The following is a 17,156-nucleotide window of genomic DNA, read 5'->3' as shown; positions in this document are numbered from 1 at the left end:
GTTCTGCGTTCGCGGGTGTGTGCGTCCCGGGGTACCTGTTGTGTGTGTATTTTTGGCGTTGGTTACGGCGTAACTTACAGTTACCAGGTTTGTACCATTAAAGGTTCGTTCAAGTACTTATGACTGGGCATTCCTATGTCACCGGCAAGGTCATTACAATATATTCATTCAAATATATAATTATTTTACCGTGATACCAAGTAGTGTCAAGGACTGCCATCTACTGCTCATATCATCACAATGCACCCGGGGAAATCCCCTTTTTAGTGACGCACATTAGATCGCCAACACGGAAGAAGAAGGTGAACCAGCTAACAGCAACAAACAAGTCTCGCTCAAGATTTGCTCTATCCCGATCAATACAGGTACGGTCCTAGTCGATACCTACACGCTTTTATTTGATGTGAGTGTTCTCTATGTTGATTATCCGTATTGGGTGTTTATTCATTAATTTATTTAGTTAGCTAACACATGCTAGGGAAATTGTAATGGCTCCTTAACTGGGAATGGGAGAAGACACCAGATACTTTCGTCTAATCGTTTGTTAGAATCCTTGACCCTTCCCAACAGCTTTCCATTTTCATTTTAGTTTAGGAGGACTTTTCTATCCTCAAGCCCTGTCTTGGGGCATTTGTTTGTTTGTTTCTGGTGGTACAGTCACGATCACGTGATGACACCGGTGATCAAGATCTGTGGGTTTCGACATCCTCTCATGTCTCTTTTAACACACAGATCTCAGACATGCTGGGAGGAGGATTTAAAGCTGAGAGACTTAAAGTCAACCTGCGACTTGTCATCAACCGACTCAAGCTCCTGGAGAAAAAGAAAAGTGAGTGATTTAGTTAAATCCAATACTCCTACACTTTTTCGATCGTCGCATAGTTGATATTTTGTTCTCCCGGTAACCCTTTCCCCTTAAACTCGTACAGCACTTTGAGATGCTGTTAAATAAGGTATTCTTTTTTTCGAACACAGCCGAGCTTGCCCAGAAAGCCAGGAAGGAGATTGCAGATTATCTGTCGGGGGGCAAGGATGAACGTGCACGTATCCGCGTCGAACACATCATCCGGGAGGACTACCTGGTTGAGGCCATGGAGATCCTTGAGCTCCACTGTGACCTGCTGCTCGCACGGTTCGGCCTCATCCAATCCATGAAGTAAGTGGCTGGAGAATGGTAGAAGAAATGCTGCCTTGTTTGATAGTGGCTGGATTCCAAAAGTCTGTCCGTCACAATTCACATTGTGCTTACTGCTTAATTGTCAGATGTTTTCCTGGATTACCAATGTATCCTAACAGGACGTGTTTAAGACCAGACATTGTCACTATAAAATGTTTATCACACTACCTATGGAAGCAAATTTCGGCAGCTCAGAAAGAAAGTATGAAAATAATTCTCAATAAACGAAGACAAGTCATCGATGTATTTATAAGAAATTAATACACAGCGCCATCACCGATACACAGCAGTGTCACCATTGGGGAGCATGTGCATTGTTATGTCACTAAACCAGAGCATGTGCATTACTCATGGATGTATAAGACTTCCTGGTCACCAAGCTGGAGCATGCCTATTATTAATTATTAATTGAGCATGAAGTGCTGAAAATAGTGCCACATGCTCAGAGTGGTGATCATGGTTCAGTTCATTGTGGCCAGAAGCAGGTGGGAGTTCCGTCACGTGGCCATGAGGAGGAGGGTAGGGGTGGAGAGAACAATCCTAACATTCTCTACTTGTGGCACAAGCGTCTAATTTGGTTGCAGCCCTTTATTAGCTACTATGTCGCAGTATTGTTAGGTTTCGTAGTCCGTGTTCAATTCATTGAACAACATTCACAGATTCAGAGACAGAGACCGAGACAGAGACACTGACGCACAGAGGCAGTTTTCAAGGTTTGTGTATGTTCTACCAGGGAGCTGGACCCCGGCCTTCAGGAATCTGTGTCAACACTCATCTGGGCCGCTCCGCGACTCCAGTCAGAGGTGGCTGAACTCAAAATTGTAAGTTCCTTATTGTATTTCTTAGTTATCATAACGATAATTACCACTTTAAACCATCTAGTCTTTCGGCTGTAAAGAGTGCTAGCACTGTTGTTGTCTCGACAACTGCACGAATCCCGTTGTCATGACGTCACAAAACTCATGGCTAGCAGATGATTACGTCATGTGTTATGAATACCACGCACTCCTCTCTCTCCAGGTGTCCGATCAGCTGTGTGCTAAATACAGCAAGGAGTATGGCAAGCTGTGCAGGACAAACCAGATCGGCACTGTCAATGACCGGGTAGACATTTCAAACTATTCTTGTACCGTGCCTTGAACATTGAACAGAAATGATGTCTTGATCACGATGTTATGTTCCACAGCTTATGCACAAGCTTAGTGTGGAGGCCCCTCCTAAGATTCTGGTTGAGCGTTACCTCATAGAGATCGCCAAGAACTACAACGTGCCCTATGAGCCCGACGCCATGGTTCGGGTAAGAGCCCAACATGTCACTGTATCCAAGGGGTTATATCAGATTGTGCAATTTAACAAGACAATCATACAATAATAAACCCTATAACTGAGAACATGCATTTTTCCTTTGGGAAGCCTGAAGTCTCTCCTGGTGAGGAGGCCGACCTGATCGACGTTGACAGTGACAATAAGCCCCGCGGTGGTGGTGGTGGAGGAGGAGGGGGGGGCTTCAGTGCCCCGGGTATGGGTATGCCCATGCCCATGCCCATGGGTATGCCAATGCCCATGGGTATGCCCATGCACATGCCCTCAGCCTTCAACTACCCATCTAAAGGACCAGTAAGTCCAGACAAACCTCCTCTGAGTTCTGGTACTTATGTTATGTTTGTGGTGGGGGGAACAGAAGCACTTTTTTTTTTATTAATCTTTGGACTCATTGTTAAAGCATAACGATGCGCACGAGATGGATGACAATTTGTTTCCTGCAACAATCATGGTGCACTTTCTAATAGTTTATGTTTCGACTGGTTGAAGTATTGTCTCCTCTCTATCCATCTATCCGTCCCTCATCCTCTCTCCCTTTCTCCATCCATCTGCTCCTCTTGGCTCCTCTTGTTCCCTCCTTCCTCCTCGCTCTCCTACAGGAACCCTACGGCCCCCCTGTTGGAACCTATGCTGACCACTTCCCTGTGGGAGGGGGGATGCCCCCCCAGCTGCCTACTTGCCCCCCCACATACGAGTCTGTAAGTAACTGAACTGTCCAGAACCCATGCTCATACCCCATTGGGCATTCTATTCCCCAACCCATACAGACAGAAGAAGAATGAAGGCAGAAGCAAGCAAGGAAAGACCTCAGGGAAGAGATGCCTCTCTCACCTTCCGAACACTAATTTCTCGCTCTTGCTCTCTCCACCAAGTTACCAATTGGTTGATAATGCTGAGCTTCTCATTGCTGTGCATGTTAAGATCCTCATTGGCTGCACAGATGCCCTCTCTCACCCTGCAGCGCCCTGGCAAACATATGCCACTTGCTCTGATAGTGACCCTGCACACTAGCTGCTTCTATTAACCTGCCCTACCTCTTGAATATAAAAGACGGACAACGGTCTTTGAAGTAATGCTGATTCTATCTTCCAGATCGATGACCTACCTATCACCCCTTCTGTCCCCTCCCAGTCTGTCGGTAAGTTTTGAGATGATATGTTAGCATTGCAAACTGCTAACGCAACCAAGCAAGACGTATCTATGTTGTAGTGTGTTGGTGTGAGAAGGTTTCCTGTCTCACGCCAGGAAACCTGGTGTGAGACCAGATATGGCAGAAGTAGTTCCCCACCTCTTTCCGGACTCCACTTGAGGTTGTCTGATATGCATATACTGTAGGGCAGGGTTCCTCAATAGGGTTCCTCCTCAATATTTAAATGTTTGCCCGGTAACCTAATCTAATGAACACAGATACTGAAGGAACATTATGAAGAATAAAAACAGTTTTATGATAGAGCATGATAGAGTAGTGGGGTTGGGATTGGTTTGACGCCTCTCCTGTTGTCCTGTAGAAGTGAACTTCAACATATGAATGGCCACTACATTTTGAACCACTGATACAGTGCACCATCAATCCTTACCTGAAACCTGTTCCAGACATATGAAGACTAGAGTATTTACAGAACAATAGTGTCATGAAGACTTTTTAGCATGATGGAGAAGTGGGGTTGGGATTGTAGGGCCCTATCGCGGAATCGGGTACTAAAAATGGAATCAACAGTTTCATAATTTCGCTGAAATTGACAAAGAAATAATATCCAAAGTTGGCCTGATTGTTAATGATTTAATAATTATATGATTACAGAAGAGTAGGCATAATTACATAATTGCGTTTACGATCGCAGTGTTTTGTTGGATGGGGTTGAGGATTGTCACCTCACAACTTGTCACTGCTTTGAGAAACGTGTCAAAGATGCGCTTTATTCTTTTATTTTTTTCTTCCTTCTCATTCTCTCCAAATGTTGGGGCCTAAGTATTTCAATAATTTTTCACCCAGAGACTAGAAGTCATTGGGAGAACGGCGAATTCTCTGACACTTACACAAATTCAGACTAAGCAACATGGTCAATTTAACTTTGTCGAAACATTCAACAGATGAACCCACTGTGATCTTCAAATATATCTACATATATATCAGATTTCAAATAGAGCATACCACCCGTCCTAGCGGGTGGTAACCACAGCTTGAAGCTATTGATATCGCCCTCAACAGTCTGATTTGACGTTTTCCCTGCAGCTTCCACGCAGTTCTACGACAACAACGCTCTGCCAGAGCTGCCCTCTGTCCCCGATACGATGCCAAACAGTTCGGTGGGTGGACACACCACCTCTTCCTCCGACGACATCGACTTTGACGACCTCTCGCGGCGCTTTGAGGAGCTCAAGAAGAAGACTTAAGCTCCTCAGCTGTTTCTGGATCACACTGAAGCTGAGTTAGACTCTGTCCCCTCTCCCTCACTTTTCCTCCAAGCCAAGGAAGGTCTTCTCAAATTTCACTTTCGACCTTGCTATTAGATCTGTGACCCAAGTCGTCCTCTTAATGTTTTTACACACACACACACACACACACACACACACACACACACACACACACACACACACACACACACACACACACACACACACACACACACACACACACACACACACACACACACACACACACACACACACACACACTTTAATTTCTGAAGCAGTTCATTTGATTGAGTTGTGCTCTCAGCAGAACTTTGAATGTGCACAGTTTTTTTTTTAACAAACCCAATTTCACATATTGTACTTTGACTAGAAGGTTATGCTTCTCTATTGTCTTTAATGTCACTTTGGCCTTAGCTCACATTTGGCAAAAAGTCTCCAAACCAGTCTTACCAGTCCTTCCACCCTTGCTAGTTTATTTTGGTATTTGCAATAGAGCTGATGTAAGTACTAGGTTAGCTGGCCGGGTCTGACTCCGGTGCTCGGTAGTTTTATATCCAACTGGAAGAATGGGCTGAGCGCAGTTGGCTTAATAAACTGGTCATCAGGTTAACAACACCGTTAACTTGTCTAGAATTACTTATGGCTGGAGAATTTCCTTCTACACAAACATTATTTATCGTGGGATAGCTGCTTTCCCAAAATGTAGGAATATATATAGTCTAATAAATATATATAAACTGGTGAAAAATAAGTGGGATATAACAACATAATGGTCTGCTGGATATTTTAACCCTAGTAAAGTCAATCTTTAACTATTTAAAACTTTCCGAGATTATAGACTGAACTGTAAACGAAGAATAAAACAATTTCAAATGACTATCCTTTACAAAATGTTTTCCTGTGAGTGCTGCAGGCCTCCATTACCTGATGGGGTATGGGTGCCTCATTTGCATGCTAGTCATTTCCTTTACCTACTCCCTCGCCTTATGTGGCCACTCCCTCCAGTGGCCTTGCTCATAGGTCGACAGATATTGACACTAAACCTGAAAGGGTGTTTATCCACTTCTGTATCCACACACTAAAAAGGTTGTGATGAGTCATTTGTTCAGTCTTCTACACCCGACTGTATGAGGTATGTAAGGCGTGTTAAACCTGACAGGAACACTACCAGTTCTTAAGTCAATGACTTTTTTTTCTGTTCTTTGTGGAGGGCTTACTCAAATCATTGTTTAATAAAAATGTTTTGAAATAAGTGTTTTCTGCAGTAATTCCTCATTGACAGTGTCCCAAATGTAATATATTTGCTGTTCTGCCTCTTCTTATTGCAACGCTGTCTAGACTGATTCCCCTCTCCAGTGGTCTGCTGTGCTGCGTCCAGCCTTAGATGTTTGCTGAGTATCACAAACCTCTCTCTTCAGTGTTTCATTCACTCAAGTTGCCTTTAGAACTAAAGGATATGAGGACAAACAGAAAGAAAATTATAGTTACTCTAGGCTAAGGGCTATTGGAAACATACACAGCATAGGGATTCTTAAACAGTTATAAATATACGCATGGAGCATCTGTCCACCTATGCATTAACTAGTGCAATTATGTCGGTCAGGATTTAAATACTGTGATTGAAATATACATGCTGACATTTTGAAACGAACTTTCTCTGTTGTAAGTGAGGCAGGAGGAAAGACATGGTCTCCGCATATTTCCATTCCCTTTGAGTCCCACCAGCTGATCCTCTAGGGTGGTTTTCTTGCGGCTCTTCACAAATGCCTCTCGCAGAATTTCCCATCTCTGCTTAGAAACTCCAGCTGAAAAACATAAGAATAGCATATGAATAAACTGTGTGATTAAACTTTGCTTTCATTTCCCTCACAGGTAACTTGCTTCTGGCGACTCTCTGATAGGCCTGGCATTCGGTTACAGATTAGGGCACACAACTGTGACCAACTCTGTACATATGGTGTGTGTGCTGCCATTGTCAAAGTGATGATGAATCGATTTCTGCCCAGGCCAACCCAATAAATGGGGGAAGAGGTTGCAGAGGGCTATTGGAGGAAAGCACAATTTCCAAACTGCATCGGGGCAATTGACGGGAAACACGTCACAATTCAAGCACCCCCACTCTCCGGTAGTCAGAATTTTAAATCTTTCTCAATAGTAGGCCTACTGTTTGCACTAGTGGAAGCCTACTGCCGGTTAAGGGTGATTCAAGTGGGGGATTTTGGATGCACAAGTGATGGTGGGGTATATGCCAATTCAGATTTAGGAAGGGGAATGGAAAGCAAAACCCTTCATGTGCCGCTTAGTGTCTCTCTGCCAGAGGCTGCTCAATTGGGCGATGTACCATTCGCCATGGTTGGTGACGCAGCACTGGCACTAAAGCCATACCTCATGAGACCCTACCCGGGGCAGAATCTGACACACCCCAAGATAATCTACAATTTAAGACTGTCCAGGCCAAGGAAGACTGTGGAGAACGCTTTTGGCATCCTGGCTGCCAGATGGAGGAGATTCCACCGTAAAATCTTGCATCCTGCGCAACTTTTTTTGAACCCCATCAGAGGTACATGAATGAGAGCAGCAGGGGAGAAATACACCACCAATTCCAAACATAGGAGGGAATAGGGGAACAGGCTCACCAAGTAAGGGAGGTGTTCTGCACATTTTTCAGTTCTCCATAGGGCAGCGTCTATTGGCAGGACAGGATGGTGTAATGTCAGTCCTTGTTCCCTAACCTATAGCCTATCCGTGCCAAAAAAAAAAAAAAACCCTCTACATAATGTTTAGATCCTGTCTTTTTGTGGACAGGTGTCGTCAAAATTGGCCCGCGTAACAAGCAAGCTTTAAGGTGGGAACGGTTATGCAGTTCCTCGTCAGTAGGTCCTACAAGTATTGTTCATTATGGGAAAGATCAGCTCAACGGGAGCATTTGTTCCAGGCAGACACAAGGCAAACTGACAAATTATGCATATTTTTTTTTGTACGGACTGTCCCTGGATCTGAAATACACGAACATCTCCGCCCAGCGCTCCTCCACTGGTTTTACGTCACCATTCCTGTTGTGTATGCCCTCACATATTGTTGAAATCATATGCTGGAGGCTTTAATCTTTCTATGTGGTTTTTAGTGAATGATCGGGCTATGATAAAACCACGTTGGCTTTGTAATCGCAGACAACAAGGGACATTTCATAATGGTTGGTGGAAAACTTGGGACACGCAACTTAAAATCCGGACTGTCCCATCCCATCTGGTGACCTGACGTCTGGTCACCCTGGGCTATTAGTGCATAGTGCTAATCGCTAGTTCTATGACTGCTGGAAGTGTTGATAAATTACAAGATTACTCACAAGATTGCTCACTACACACACAGGGACGCAAGATCACACGGGACTTCCTTTTCACCAACTTGACATCAAACAGTAGTAACACACACACACACACACACACACACACACACACACACACACACACACACACACACACACACACACACACACACACACACACACACACACACACACACACACACACACACACACACACACACACACACACACACACACACACACACACACACACACACACACACGTAGTTTTCTTAATTAGTTAATTGGTTGCATCTGGTGCGTTTTACTTAAAAAGGAACCGGACAGTACGGAGTTCTCCACTGTTTGGCATTGTAGCGTCTCCCAAACGCGGTATGTTGTGTTCCCAGAAACAAGAATGTGCGTGTAATGTTTTGTTGAGCTCTGTTGTAACTTTTTTGACATCTCTTCCAGTTTCACAGGTTAAAGACTTTTTGAAGTAAAGAGGAGCATCTCATCTGAACCTGATGTGAGTAGTATTGTGTGGCAAAGCACAACTGCGTTGACTTGTATGTTGAATATAGATCACTGATAATGTGCGAAGGAAATCAGGGATTGTGGTGGTTTAACTCTCATTTGAAATTTAAATAATGACTCTTCCTGAAAGTAACATTTTAGAGACTATACATTCAAACTTGTCAAAGTAAGAGGTTAATCACTATTGACTAATGACAGTCAAATAATTAGTATGACTTATATTAAAAAGCTGGATTAGTTAATTATCTTAATCATTATTTAAAAGTTGGATGATCTCAAAAGCCCTGAATTTGTATTGTCATTCATTTATCTGATTTAATGGAGATGGTAGATGTTGAACTGTGGGACAGTGCCCAAGTTTGGGGACAATGAGTAATCTGTTCCTTCCTTCAAAGGTCTATCATGGATATTTAACTGCAGTTCTGTGAGTATCCCAACTTGACCATGAAGATGAACTGCAAACTGTAAGTCATTAGTTTCTCATTACTCTTGGGCACATTGATGTATTTTGGCTTCCTGGTGAGTTAACCTGTTAGCTGAAGGTTGATCTGAGTATTAAGGATGTTTCATTGGTTCATGGGTTACTTAGGTGTTTGGTTTATGTTGGTTTTAATGTTTTTTTATAATGGTCACAGGCTCCAAGTTATTGTTGTAAGCTGGTGTAATGGGTTGGGTTCTGATATCTTCAGTCTTCTTTCCAGCTACTCTCCTGAGCTCTGCATCTTCATCACATGAGTATTGCTTTATTTATGAGGGTGTGGTCTGAGTGAGCAGAGGTGCATACTGGGATACAGAGTTGTCTGAAGTCTACAGGTCTGTAGACACGCCCCCGCAGGGGAAACCGTGTGTTTGAGAAACGGTCGTGACATCAGTTACATGGACTAGAATGTTCTTTAAGATGGAGACAGGGTTTCAGAAGGAGAAACACCAGGGGGAGATGAGGGGGCTCCTCATCTCAACGACTAAAACACAACTTCAGTCTGACACAGAGAACCATGGAACACAGTCAACCGTCCCCTCCAGGCATCGTGACTCCTCAGGAACAGTTTCATTTCCAAGAAGGTCTTATTTGGGGCCATTCCAAGATGGATCCTGCTCCTCAAGAGCCACCCCCCTCCACTGGGTGGTCTTATGAACAGATGACCTCCTTCCTGTCCTCAGGCTGACTAAAGCTCCACCGCTTGCTGTGAAGGCCCCTCATTCAGGAATCCACTGGACTACAAAGACATGACTTCAGAGACGTTGAATCAACCTGGGACACATTTGGAGACGCCAAGCATAATCCATCACCAATGTGGGACGCCACTGAAGAATGTTGTACATAATTTACGTCTCTGGAGACATTGGTTGTTCTGTTCTGGGTGTCCTGGCAAGAGAGCTAGGGGTGGATGATGGAATGTTCTTTGGGATGAGGTTTTTACCCTGCATGATTGTTTTGCCTTTTATGGCTCAGTGGTGTGTGTTGGTTTGACATGAGGTGGATGATTTTTGTGTGTGTGTCACTCACACCTGGCATGGGGTTCTGTGTGTGTCTGGCTTGCTTTGACAGTGATAATGTTCATACGGGGGTCTGTGTGATTGACTTGGGATATTGGAATGGTCAAATAAATCATACCTGATGGCCACACGTTTACTTGAGGCCTCCAGTAGACATGAAGAGCACGGAGCAACGCTCCGGAGCGATATCCAACACACTGGGCAGGAAGGAGAGTATCCAAATCAAGTGTAAAAGGATGCAAGCGGCGTGTTCAGATCAGTGACTTCAAACTAGGACTACACCAATCAGGATCAATGGAGGATGGACACCTAAAGGCATTCCACAAGGAGAGTCTGAAGTTGGAAAGGGACCTCGATGGATATTCAAGATGACCTTCAGACCTGTAATGAGACGGCTCTTCCTACCTGGCTGGATTGATGGAGAGCCCTGTGGATCTTGTCTTGCTCTCAGTTGCATGTCTTCTCAGGCTGAACTGTATTTGTTTCGGACAGGACCAATCTGGGAACTCCAACTAGTGCGCTCTTCGAGCTGAAGTTGTGCTCTTCAGCTGAGGAGGTAAGGAAACCTTCACTGGGGCTTCAAGATGTAAAGAGGAGACTGTTTCAAAGTGTTCCATGGAACTCTGATGAGGCCGTTGTTGTGTTCCACTGGCTGAGAGGAAGAACCCTCACATCTTCCTCTTGGCCTTTCTCATCTGAGAGTCCTGGCGCCATCTTGAAGGATATTCCAGCGCATGTAACTGATGTCACAACAGATTCTCAAACACTTGGTTTCTCCTGAGGGGCTTATCTATAGAACTGAATACTTCAGACAGCACTGTATCCCAGCATGCATCTCTGCTCACTCAGACCACGCCCTAATGAGTAGGATGCAACACTCTAGTGATGGAGATGTAGAGTTTATAAGTAACGAGGGAGCAGACAAAGGTGATTAGAACACGATGGCATGTCAATTCTGTAAATCTTTAAACCATGAAGATGGTTGGATAGATCAGGAATTGGGCTTTATTTTATTATGGGCAATCCTTTCGCTCAAATGCCCACTTCTTGCTGGACCTGTACATGTGTTGGCTGGCTGGCATGATTTGCTGTTGGTGATGAGTAGGTCAGGGTGACGTTGCAGGGCTATGGTCGGCTCTCTGTGAGCTTAACTTTTAGATTTGCTCTGTATGGTTTGTACCATGAATAATAATTGTAAAATGTAGACATGGTTTTGTATTGAATGATTCCATTGTTTTTAGGCAAGGATTTGTTGTTGTGGGATGTACATGGTAGTTTGGTTCTTCGTACAGTTTTGATTGATATAACTTGTACACACTGGGTGCATAATAATGTAAAAGTATACTGAATAGTAGTAATTACCAACAGCAACAAACAGATCTCCTCAAGGTAAGTCTGTTGGCTGTGTTTTAATGTAGACCATCGCTGGACTTCAGGATCTTCCTCCGTTCAGCTCAAGGTGAGGCGCTGGTTGTTTTTTCTTTGGTTGGTTCCGGCCGGAATGTTCGGATTCCAGTCGGACGGTTTGTGCTTCCCGCCGTGGAAGGTTTTGAGTGCGGTCACTTGATTTAGTCCCAATGGTTAGCATAGAACGTTGTAGTCTTGACACCCATTAGAAGCCACCTGGCAGTTAGTTGGACAGGAATCTGTCTGAACGTTCTGGATTGTATTTGCGTAACCTTGAGCCGTTGCCAACGGAAACTATTTTTCAGTTTTCATTGGGAATTGTTGGCCCTTATCTTAAACAACTTAAGTTTGATATTAAATACATACTGACGCGTACATCGTACAATATGTTGATAATTTTCGATGGTTGCGTCGTACTTTTATCCACGTTGACGGGACTCTCGCTGCGTACAAAACGGTGTTCTACTTGCGGGCCCATTTCTGACATCAGTGAAGGCTGAAAATCATTTCACGGTGGAAGACAATTTGACATTTCTTCAACGGAATCCAGCACCTGAATATGAATGGGTAAATTTGATTTAATATCAATACTGCTTAGTGTTCTTTGGTACTTCAGCTTTTGTACGTTCTAAATATCTGCGGTCATTAATTGCACAGAAGTTAAACTTTACCTAAAGGAATGACGTTAAACAACGACTTTGGTGCTGAGTTACCAACTCGATAATATCAAAGCTAAAATAATGGCCGTCCTTCCCACGTGTTCTGTACAAGGTTAAAATGGTAACATGTAGTTTGTCCCAAGGTGTCCACCTCCTCACCCAGAGTAAGACCTCCACCGCCTGTCACAAGTCCTCCAGAACAGGTCAGTGCTCTTGTGTGTGAGTAGAGGTCAGTTTCAATGCATGGCCTGAACCACTTCTTTAAACTTGTGGACTGCTCTGTCTTCATTCCCAAAATGAAATGCTCATGTCTGGTCTCGAGTCTTTTCAAGCCTTGAGTTATAAAATAATAGTTAAATTAATTGTTTTAACTAGGTTTTTGGATGAGTCAATTAAGTTTATTGTTGGGCAAATGCTGATATAAACCTACTGCTGTAGCTGAAAGGCGAGGCTGAGAGGCTGGGGGCCGGAGGCTTGTGGTGCCAGGATGGACCGGAGACTGAGGCTGGAGACCAGGGGCCTGCAGCACCAGATCAGAGGGTAACCATCACCAAGCTCATCTGAAACACTCAAATCCTCAGTATTTTAGGTCTGGTTTTGATCATCTTATGACTTTACATCTGTGCCAAGCTGTGATTTGAGTTAATTCATACCGGGTTTATGTAGGAGTCATATGAGCCATTATTGTTACTAGTGCTGCTATGACCTTAGTGGATGAATTGCTGAACGCGACAATCTGCAGACGTTGTCTAATTTAAGTGTTTAAATATGTTTTTAATTTGTCTTCCATTTTACAAGTGAACCTCAGATGCAGGTGGTTGGGTGCATTGCGTCCCCAGGTGATTTACTGCTGAGACCAACTGTGTTTGTAACCAGACCAGGAATCCAAGGCTGAAAGAGCTGATGGAGGAGCCATGCTGAAGGCCCTGCCTGGTGGAGGAGCTGACGGAGGCCCTGCCTGGTGGAGGATGTCTGTCGTGGGGTAGATGGAGCCTGACTCTGAAGTGATCATCACACTCACTGCCACTTCTCGTAGAATACTGCTACCACAAACCACCGGCGTTTGTACCATATATACCAGACAACTACATCTGTTTTACCACATGTTGCAGCAAGACTTCCGCTGTTTGTTCCAGACCAGGACTCTGTCTGAGGAGAGCTGATGGAGGAGCTGAGACGCTGGAGGACGACTAGGAATCAACCAACAAGGATTCCTCGTAAGTTTGTATTTACTTACATGGTTGACTTAAAGGGTAAAATACAGCTGTTACTTTGACATGCGTTAACAAACTACTGCTGTGTTTTCTTACTAGAATGTGTTTCTGGAGCGGAGGTGAGCTGGTAGGGGAGCCATGAATCTGGAGGATGACCATCACTTTACCAACAAGGATTGTAAGTTTGTATTAACCTAACAAAGTGGAAATAAAGGGCTTAAAAATAAGACAAACTACATGTTTGTTACCAGACGTTGGGGCCAGACTTGCGCTGTTTGTTCCAGATCAGGACTCTGGCTGAGGAGAGCTGATGGAGGAGCCAAGACTCTCGAGGACGACATCACTCCACCAACCAGGATCCTCGTAAGTTTGCATAAAGTAAACGGAGTGGACTTGTTGTAACGCAGGATTAGTTTGTCCAGTAGAAGTTAAGGCATACTACTGTGGTTGGTTACCAGACAAACGACAGCTGCTACTTTGTTATGCGCCATTAGAGCCTAACTCTCCGTTTGTGACCTTACATTAGAGACAAATTACTACTATGTTTGTTACCTCACATTAGAGACGAATTACTACTGTTTTTTACCTTACAAGAAAAGACAAATTACGTTTGTAACCAGACCAGGAATCTGGAGGACTGACGGAGAAGCCGTACATCTGGAAGGCAAATCCTGAGGGCGACCAGGACTCTACCATCAAGGATTCCACGTAAGTTTGCATTATCTGGATATAGTGGACTAGGTAGGGAGTTGGGGGTTCAACTCTCAAACCAATGGTGCCGGGTTCAAGTCCTCGGAATACAGTGATGCGTCCTTGAGCCAGGCGTCCTAAATCCTGCCTGCTCCTTAATGACGTCTCTTTGGTTCAGATAATGTTGCATCTTTTCAATATTGATCCTAATCCATGTCCTTGTTTGGTCCGGGCAGACACACCTGAGCTGAACCTCACCTGATCCTGTCTGGGCGGGGGCAGACACACCTGAGCTGAACCCCACCTGATCCGGACATCCTGCTGGTCCCGTCTCCTCTGTTCATCTGAGCCTCTTCCTCCAGAAGACCTGCTGAGCTCAGCGGTCTGAGGCTGATGGATCCATGACCTCCAGTGGGAGTGATCTTCTTGATCCCACATATACCCATGTGCTTCCACACGCCTTTCCCTCAAGTCTGTCACTAACTTCACTACTCTCTACTCCTTCCCCTTCTTCTTCCTTCTCCGTTCAAACCTTTACTCTGAAGGAGTGTCTCCTTGAACCTTTACACTGAAGGAGCGTCTTCCTGCCCTCAGAGGGTTCAGCGTTAGGGTTGAGAGTCAGGGTTTAGAGTCAGGGACAGAGCTGGTCAGTGAGTGCTGGTTTTACACAAACCTCTTCACTTGCTTTCTGAATGGTGGTGACATTTTGAAAAGATTCATTTGGGAAAATGTTTTCCTCGGCTTTCCGTTGCAAAAATATGTATTAAACTTCTGTGTTTGTAACCAGACCAGGAATCCATGGCTGAAGGAGCTGATGGAGGAGCTGTGCTGAAGGAGCTGATGGAGGAGCTGATGGAGGCCCTGCCTGGTGGAGGAGCTGACGGAGGCCCTGCCTGGTGGAGGATGTCTGTCGTGGGGTAGATGGAGCCTGACTCTGAAGTGACATCACACTCACTGCCACTTCTCGTAGAATGCTGCTACCACAAACCACCGGCGTTTGTACCATATATACCAGACAACTACATCTGTTTTACCACATGTTGCAGCAAGACTTCCGCTGTTTGTTACAGACCAGGACTCTGTCTGAGGAGAGCTGATGGAGGAGCTGAGACGCTGGAGGACGACTAGGAATCAACCAACAAGGATTCCTCGTAAGTTTGTATTTACTTACATAGTTGACTTAAAGGGCAAAATACAGCTGTTACTTTGGCATGCGTTAACAAACTACTGCTGTGTTTTCTTACTAGAATGTGTTTCTGGAGCGGAGACGAGCTGATAGGGGAGCCGTGAATCTGGAGGATGACCATCACTCTACCAACAAGGATTGTAAGTTTGCATAAAGTAAACAGAGTGGACTTGTTGTAACGCAGGATTAGTTTGTCCAGTAGAAGTTAAGGCATACTACTGTGGTTGGTTACCAAACAAACTACAGCTGATACTTTGTTACGCGCCATTAGAGCCCAACTATTCCTGTGTTTGTGACCTTACATTAGAGACAAACTACTACTGTGTTTCGGACCTTACATTAGAGACAAATTACATTTGTAACCAGACCAGGAATCTGGAGGACTGACTAAGAAGCCGTACATCTGGAATGCAAATCCTGAGGACGACCAGGACTCTACCATCAACGATTCCTCGTAAGTTTGCATTATCTGGACATAGTGGACTAGGTAGGGGGTTGGGGGCTCAACTCTCAGACTAATGGTGCCGGCTTGAAGTCCTCAGTATACAGTGATGCGTCCTTGAGCAAGGCGCCCTAAAGCCTGCCTGCTCCTTAATGGTGTCTCTTTGGTTTAGATGTTGCATCTTTTGAATATTTAACCTAATCCATGTCCTTGTTTGGTCCGGGCAGACACACCTGAGCTGAACCTCACCTGATCCTGTCTGGGCGGGGGCAGACACACCTGAGCTGAACCCCACCTGATCCGGACATCCTGCTGGTCCCGTCTCCTCTGTTCATCTGAGCCTCGTCCTCCAGAAGACCTGCTGAGCTCAGCGGTCTGAGGCTGATGGATGAATGACCTCCAGTGGGAGTGATCTTCTTGACCCCACATGTACCCGTGTGCTTCCACACGCCTTTCCCTCAAGTCTGTCACTAACCTCACTACTTCACTTCTCTCTACTCCTTCCCCTTCTTCTTCCTTCTCCGTGGTTCGAACCGTTACTCTGAAGGAGTGTCTTCTTGAATCTTTACACTGAAGGAGCGTCTTCCTGCCCTCAGAGGGTTCAGCGTTAGGGTTGAGAGTCAGGGTTTAGAGTCAGGGACAGAGCTGGTCAGGGAGGACTGCTTTTACACAAACCTCTTCACTTGCTTTCTGAATGGTGACATTTTGAAAAGATTCATCTGGGCAAATGTTTTCCTCTGCTTTCCTTTACAAAAATATGTGTTTAACTTTTGTCAATTGTTTTTGTTTAGATATTAAAATCCCACATTGACTTCTACATTTTTGGTGCTGTTCATTTAATTGTCCTTTTAACTTGGTTATTGTCAAGCTAAACTCCTGCAATACACTTAATATACATGATGAATGTTATTCAGCAATGTTCACATAATCGATTTTCTAAAAATATAAAACATCCATATTACTACTAAATTCAAGCCTATTCATGTATTTAAAAATGTACATACTGCCCCGCAGGCCAATCTCTGCTATGGCAGGACACGTGTTAATCTGGTCATTTAGGCCCTGAAAGCAGAACCTGAACCCAGAACCTAAACCCAGACATGAAAACAGACCCTGTGTTTAATTAGCCCCGAATATAATTTTTTGGTAAAATAAATAAAAGTAATTATAATTTATAAGTAGCCTAGTCTGGATAGTCCTGCTGGCAAGAGTATAAACCATTTAAAAAACATAACCTTTTTACCACCTCAAGTGAATTAACCTATCCTACTCCCAATCAGATCCGTGCGTGTGTGTATGTAAGGT

At 44.4% G+C, this 17,156-nt stretch overlaps 1 protein-coding gene and 1 long non-coding RNA gene across 12 annotated transcripts; both read left to right on the top strand.

Moving 5' to 3' along the window:
• On the top strand, positions 1 to 6,167 carry ist1 (IST1 factor associated with ESCRT-III). Of its 2 annotated transcripts, XM_060070706.1 has the most exons (11): positions 1 to 103; positions 268 to 365; positions 733 to 829; positions 976 to 1,156; positions 1,911 to 1,998; positions 2,198 to 2,281; positions 2,364 to 2,474; positions 2,591 to 2,794; positions 3,100 to 3,198; positions 3,593 to 3,638; positions 4,734 to 6,167. In XM_060070706.1, the coding sequence occupies exons 3-11, from the start codon at positions 742 to 744 to the stop codon at positions 4,892 to 4,894; spliced, it is 1,062 nt and encodes a 353-aa protein (XP_059926689.1). In that variant the 5' UTR covers positions 1 to 103; positions 268 to 365; positions 733 to 741; the 3' UTR covers positions 4,895 to 6,167. The 2 variants fall into 2 exon arrangements, with proteins under 2 accessions (XP_059926689.1, XP_059926690.1); XM_060070707.1 differs by having other exon boundaries at positions 28 to 403.
• Positions 6,168 to 7,455: 1,288 nt separating this feature from the next.
• On the top strand, positions 7,456 to 16,817 carry LOC132471564 (uncharacterized). 10 transcript variants are annotated; one of them, XR_009528868.1, is made up of 15 exons: positions 7,457 to 8,612; positions 8,694 to 8,748; positions 9,152 to 12,285; positions 12,432 to 12,522; positions 12,758 to 12,859; positions 13,196 to 13,323; positions 13,456 to 13,536; positions 13,633 to 13,711; positions 13,785 to 13,896; positions 14,154 to 14,241; positions 14,460 to 15,162; positions 15,294 to 15,374; positions 15,471 to 15,549; positions 15,753 to 15,863; positions 16,125 to 16,816. It is a non-coding gene; the product is annotated as an uncharacterized LOC132471564 (long non-coding RNA). The 10 variants fall into 10 exon arrangements; XR_009528873.1 differs by having other exon boundaries at positions 7,456 to 8,612; positions 9,152 to 12,522; positions 15,776 to 15,863; positions 16,079 to 16,817; XR_009528872.1 differs by having other exon boundaries at positions 7,456 to 8,612; positions 9,152 to 12,522; positions 16,079 to 16,817.
• The last annotated feature ends 339 nt before the right edge of the window (positions 16,818 to 17,156 follow it).

This window comes from Gadus macrocephalus, chromosome 14, assembly GCF_031168955.1.
Source record: "Gadus macrocephalus chromosome 14, ASM3116895v1".
NCBI classification, from domain to species: domain Eukaryota; kingdom Metazoa; phylum Chordata; class Actinopteri; order Gadiformes; family Gadidae; genus Gadus; species Gadus macrocephalus.
Note: the sequence above shows the minus strand (reverse complement) of the source record. Positions and strands in the feature narration are given on the sequence as shown.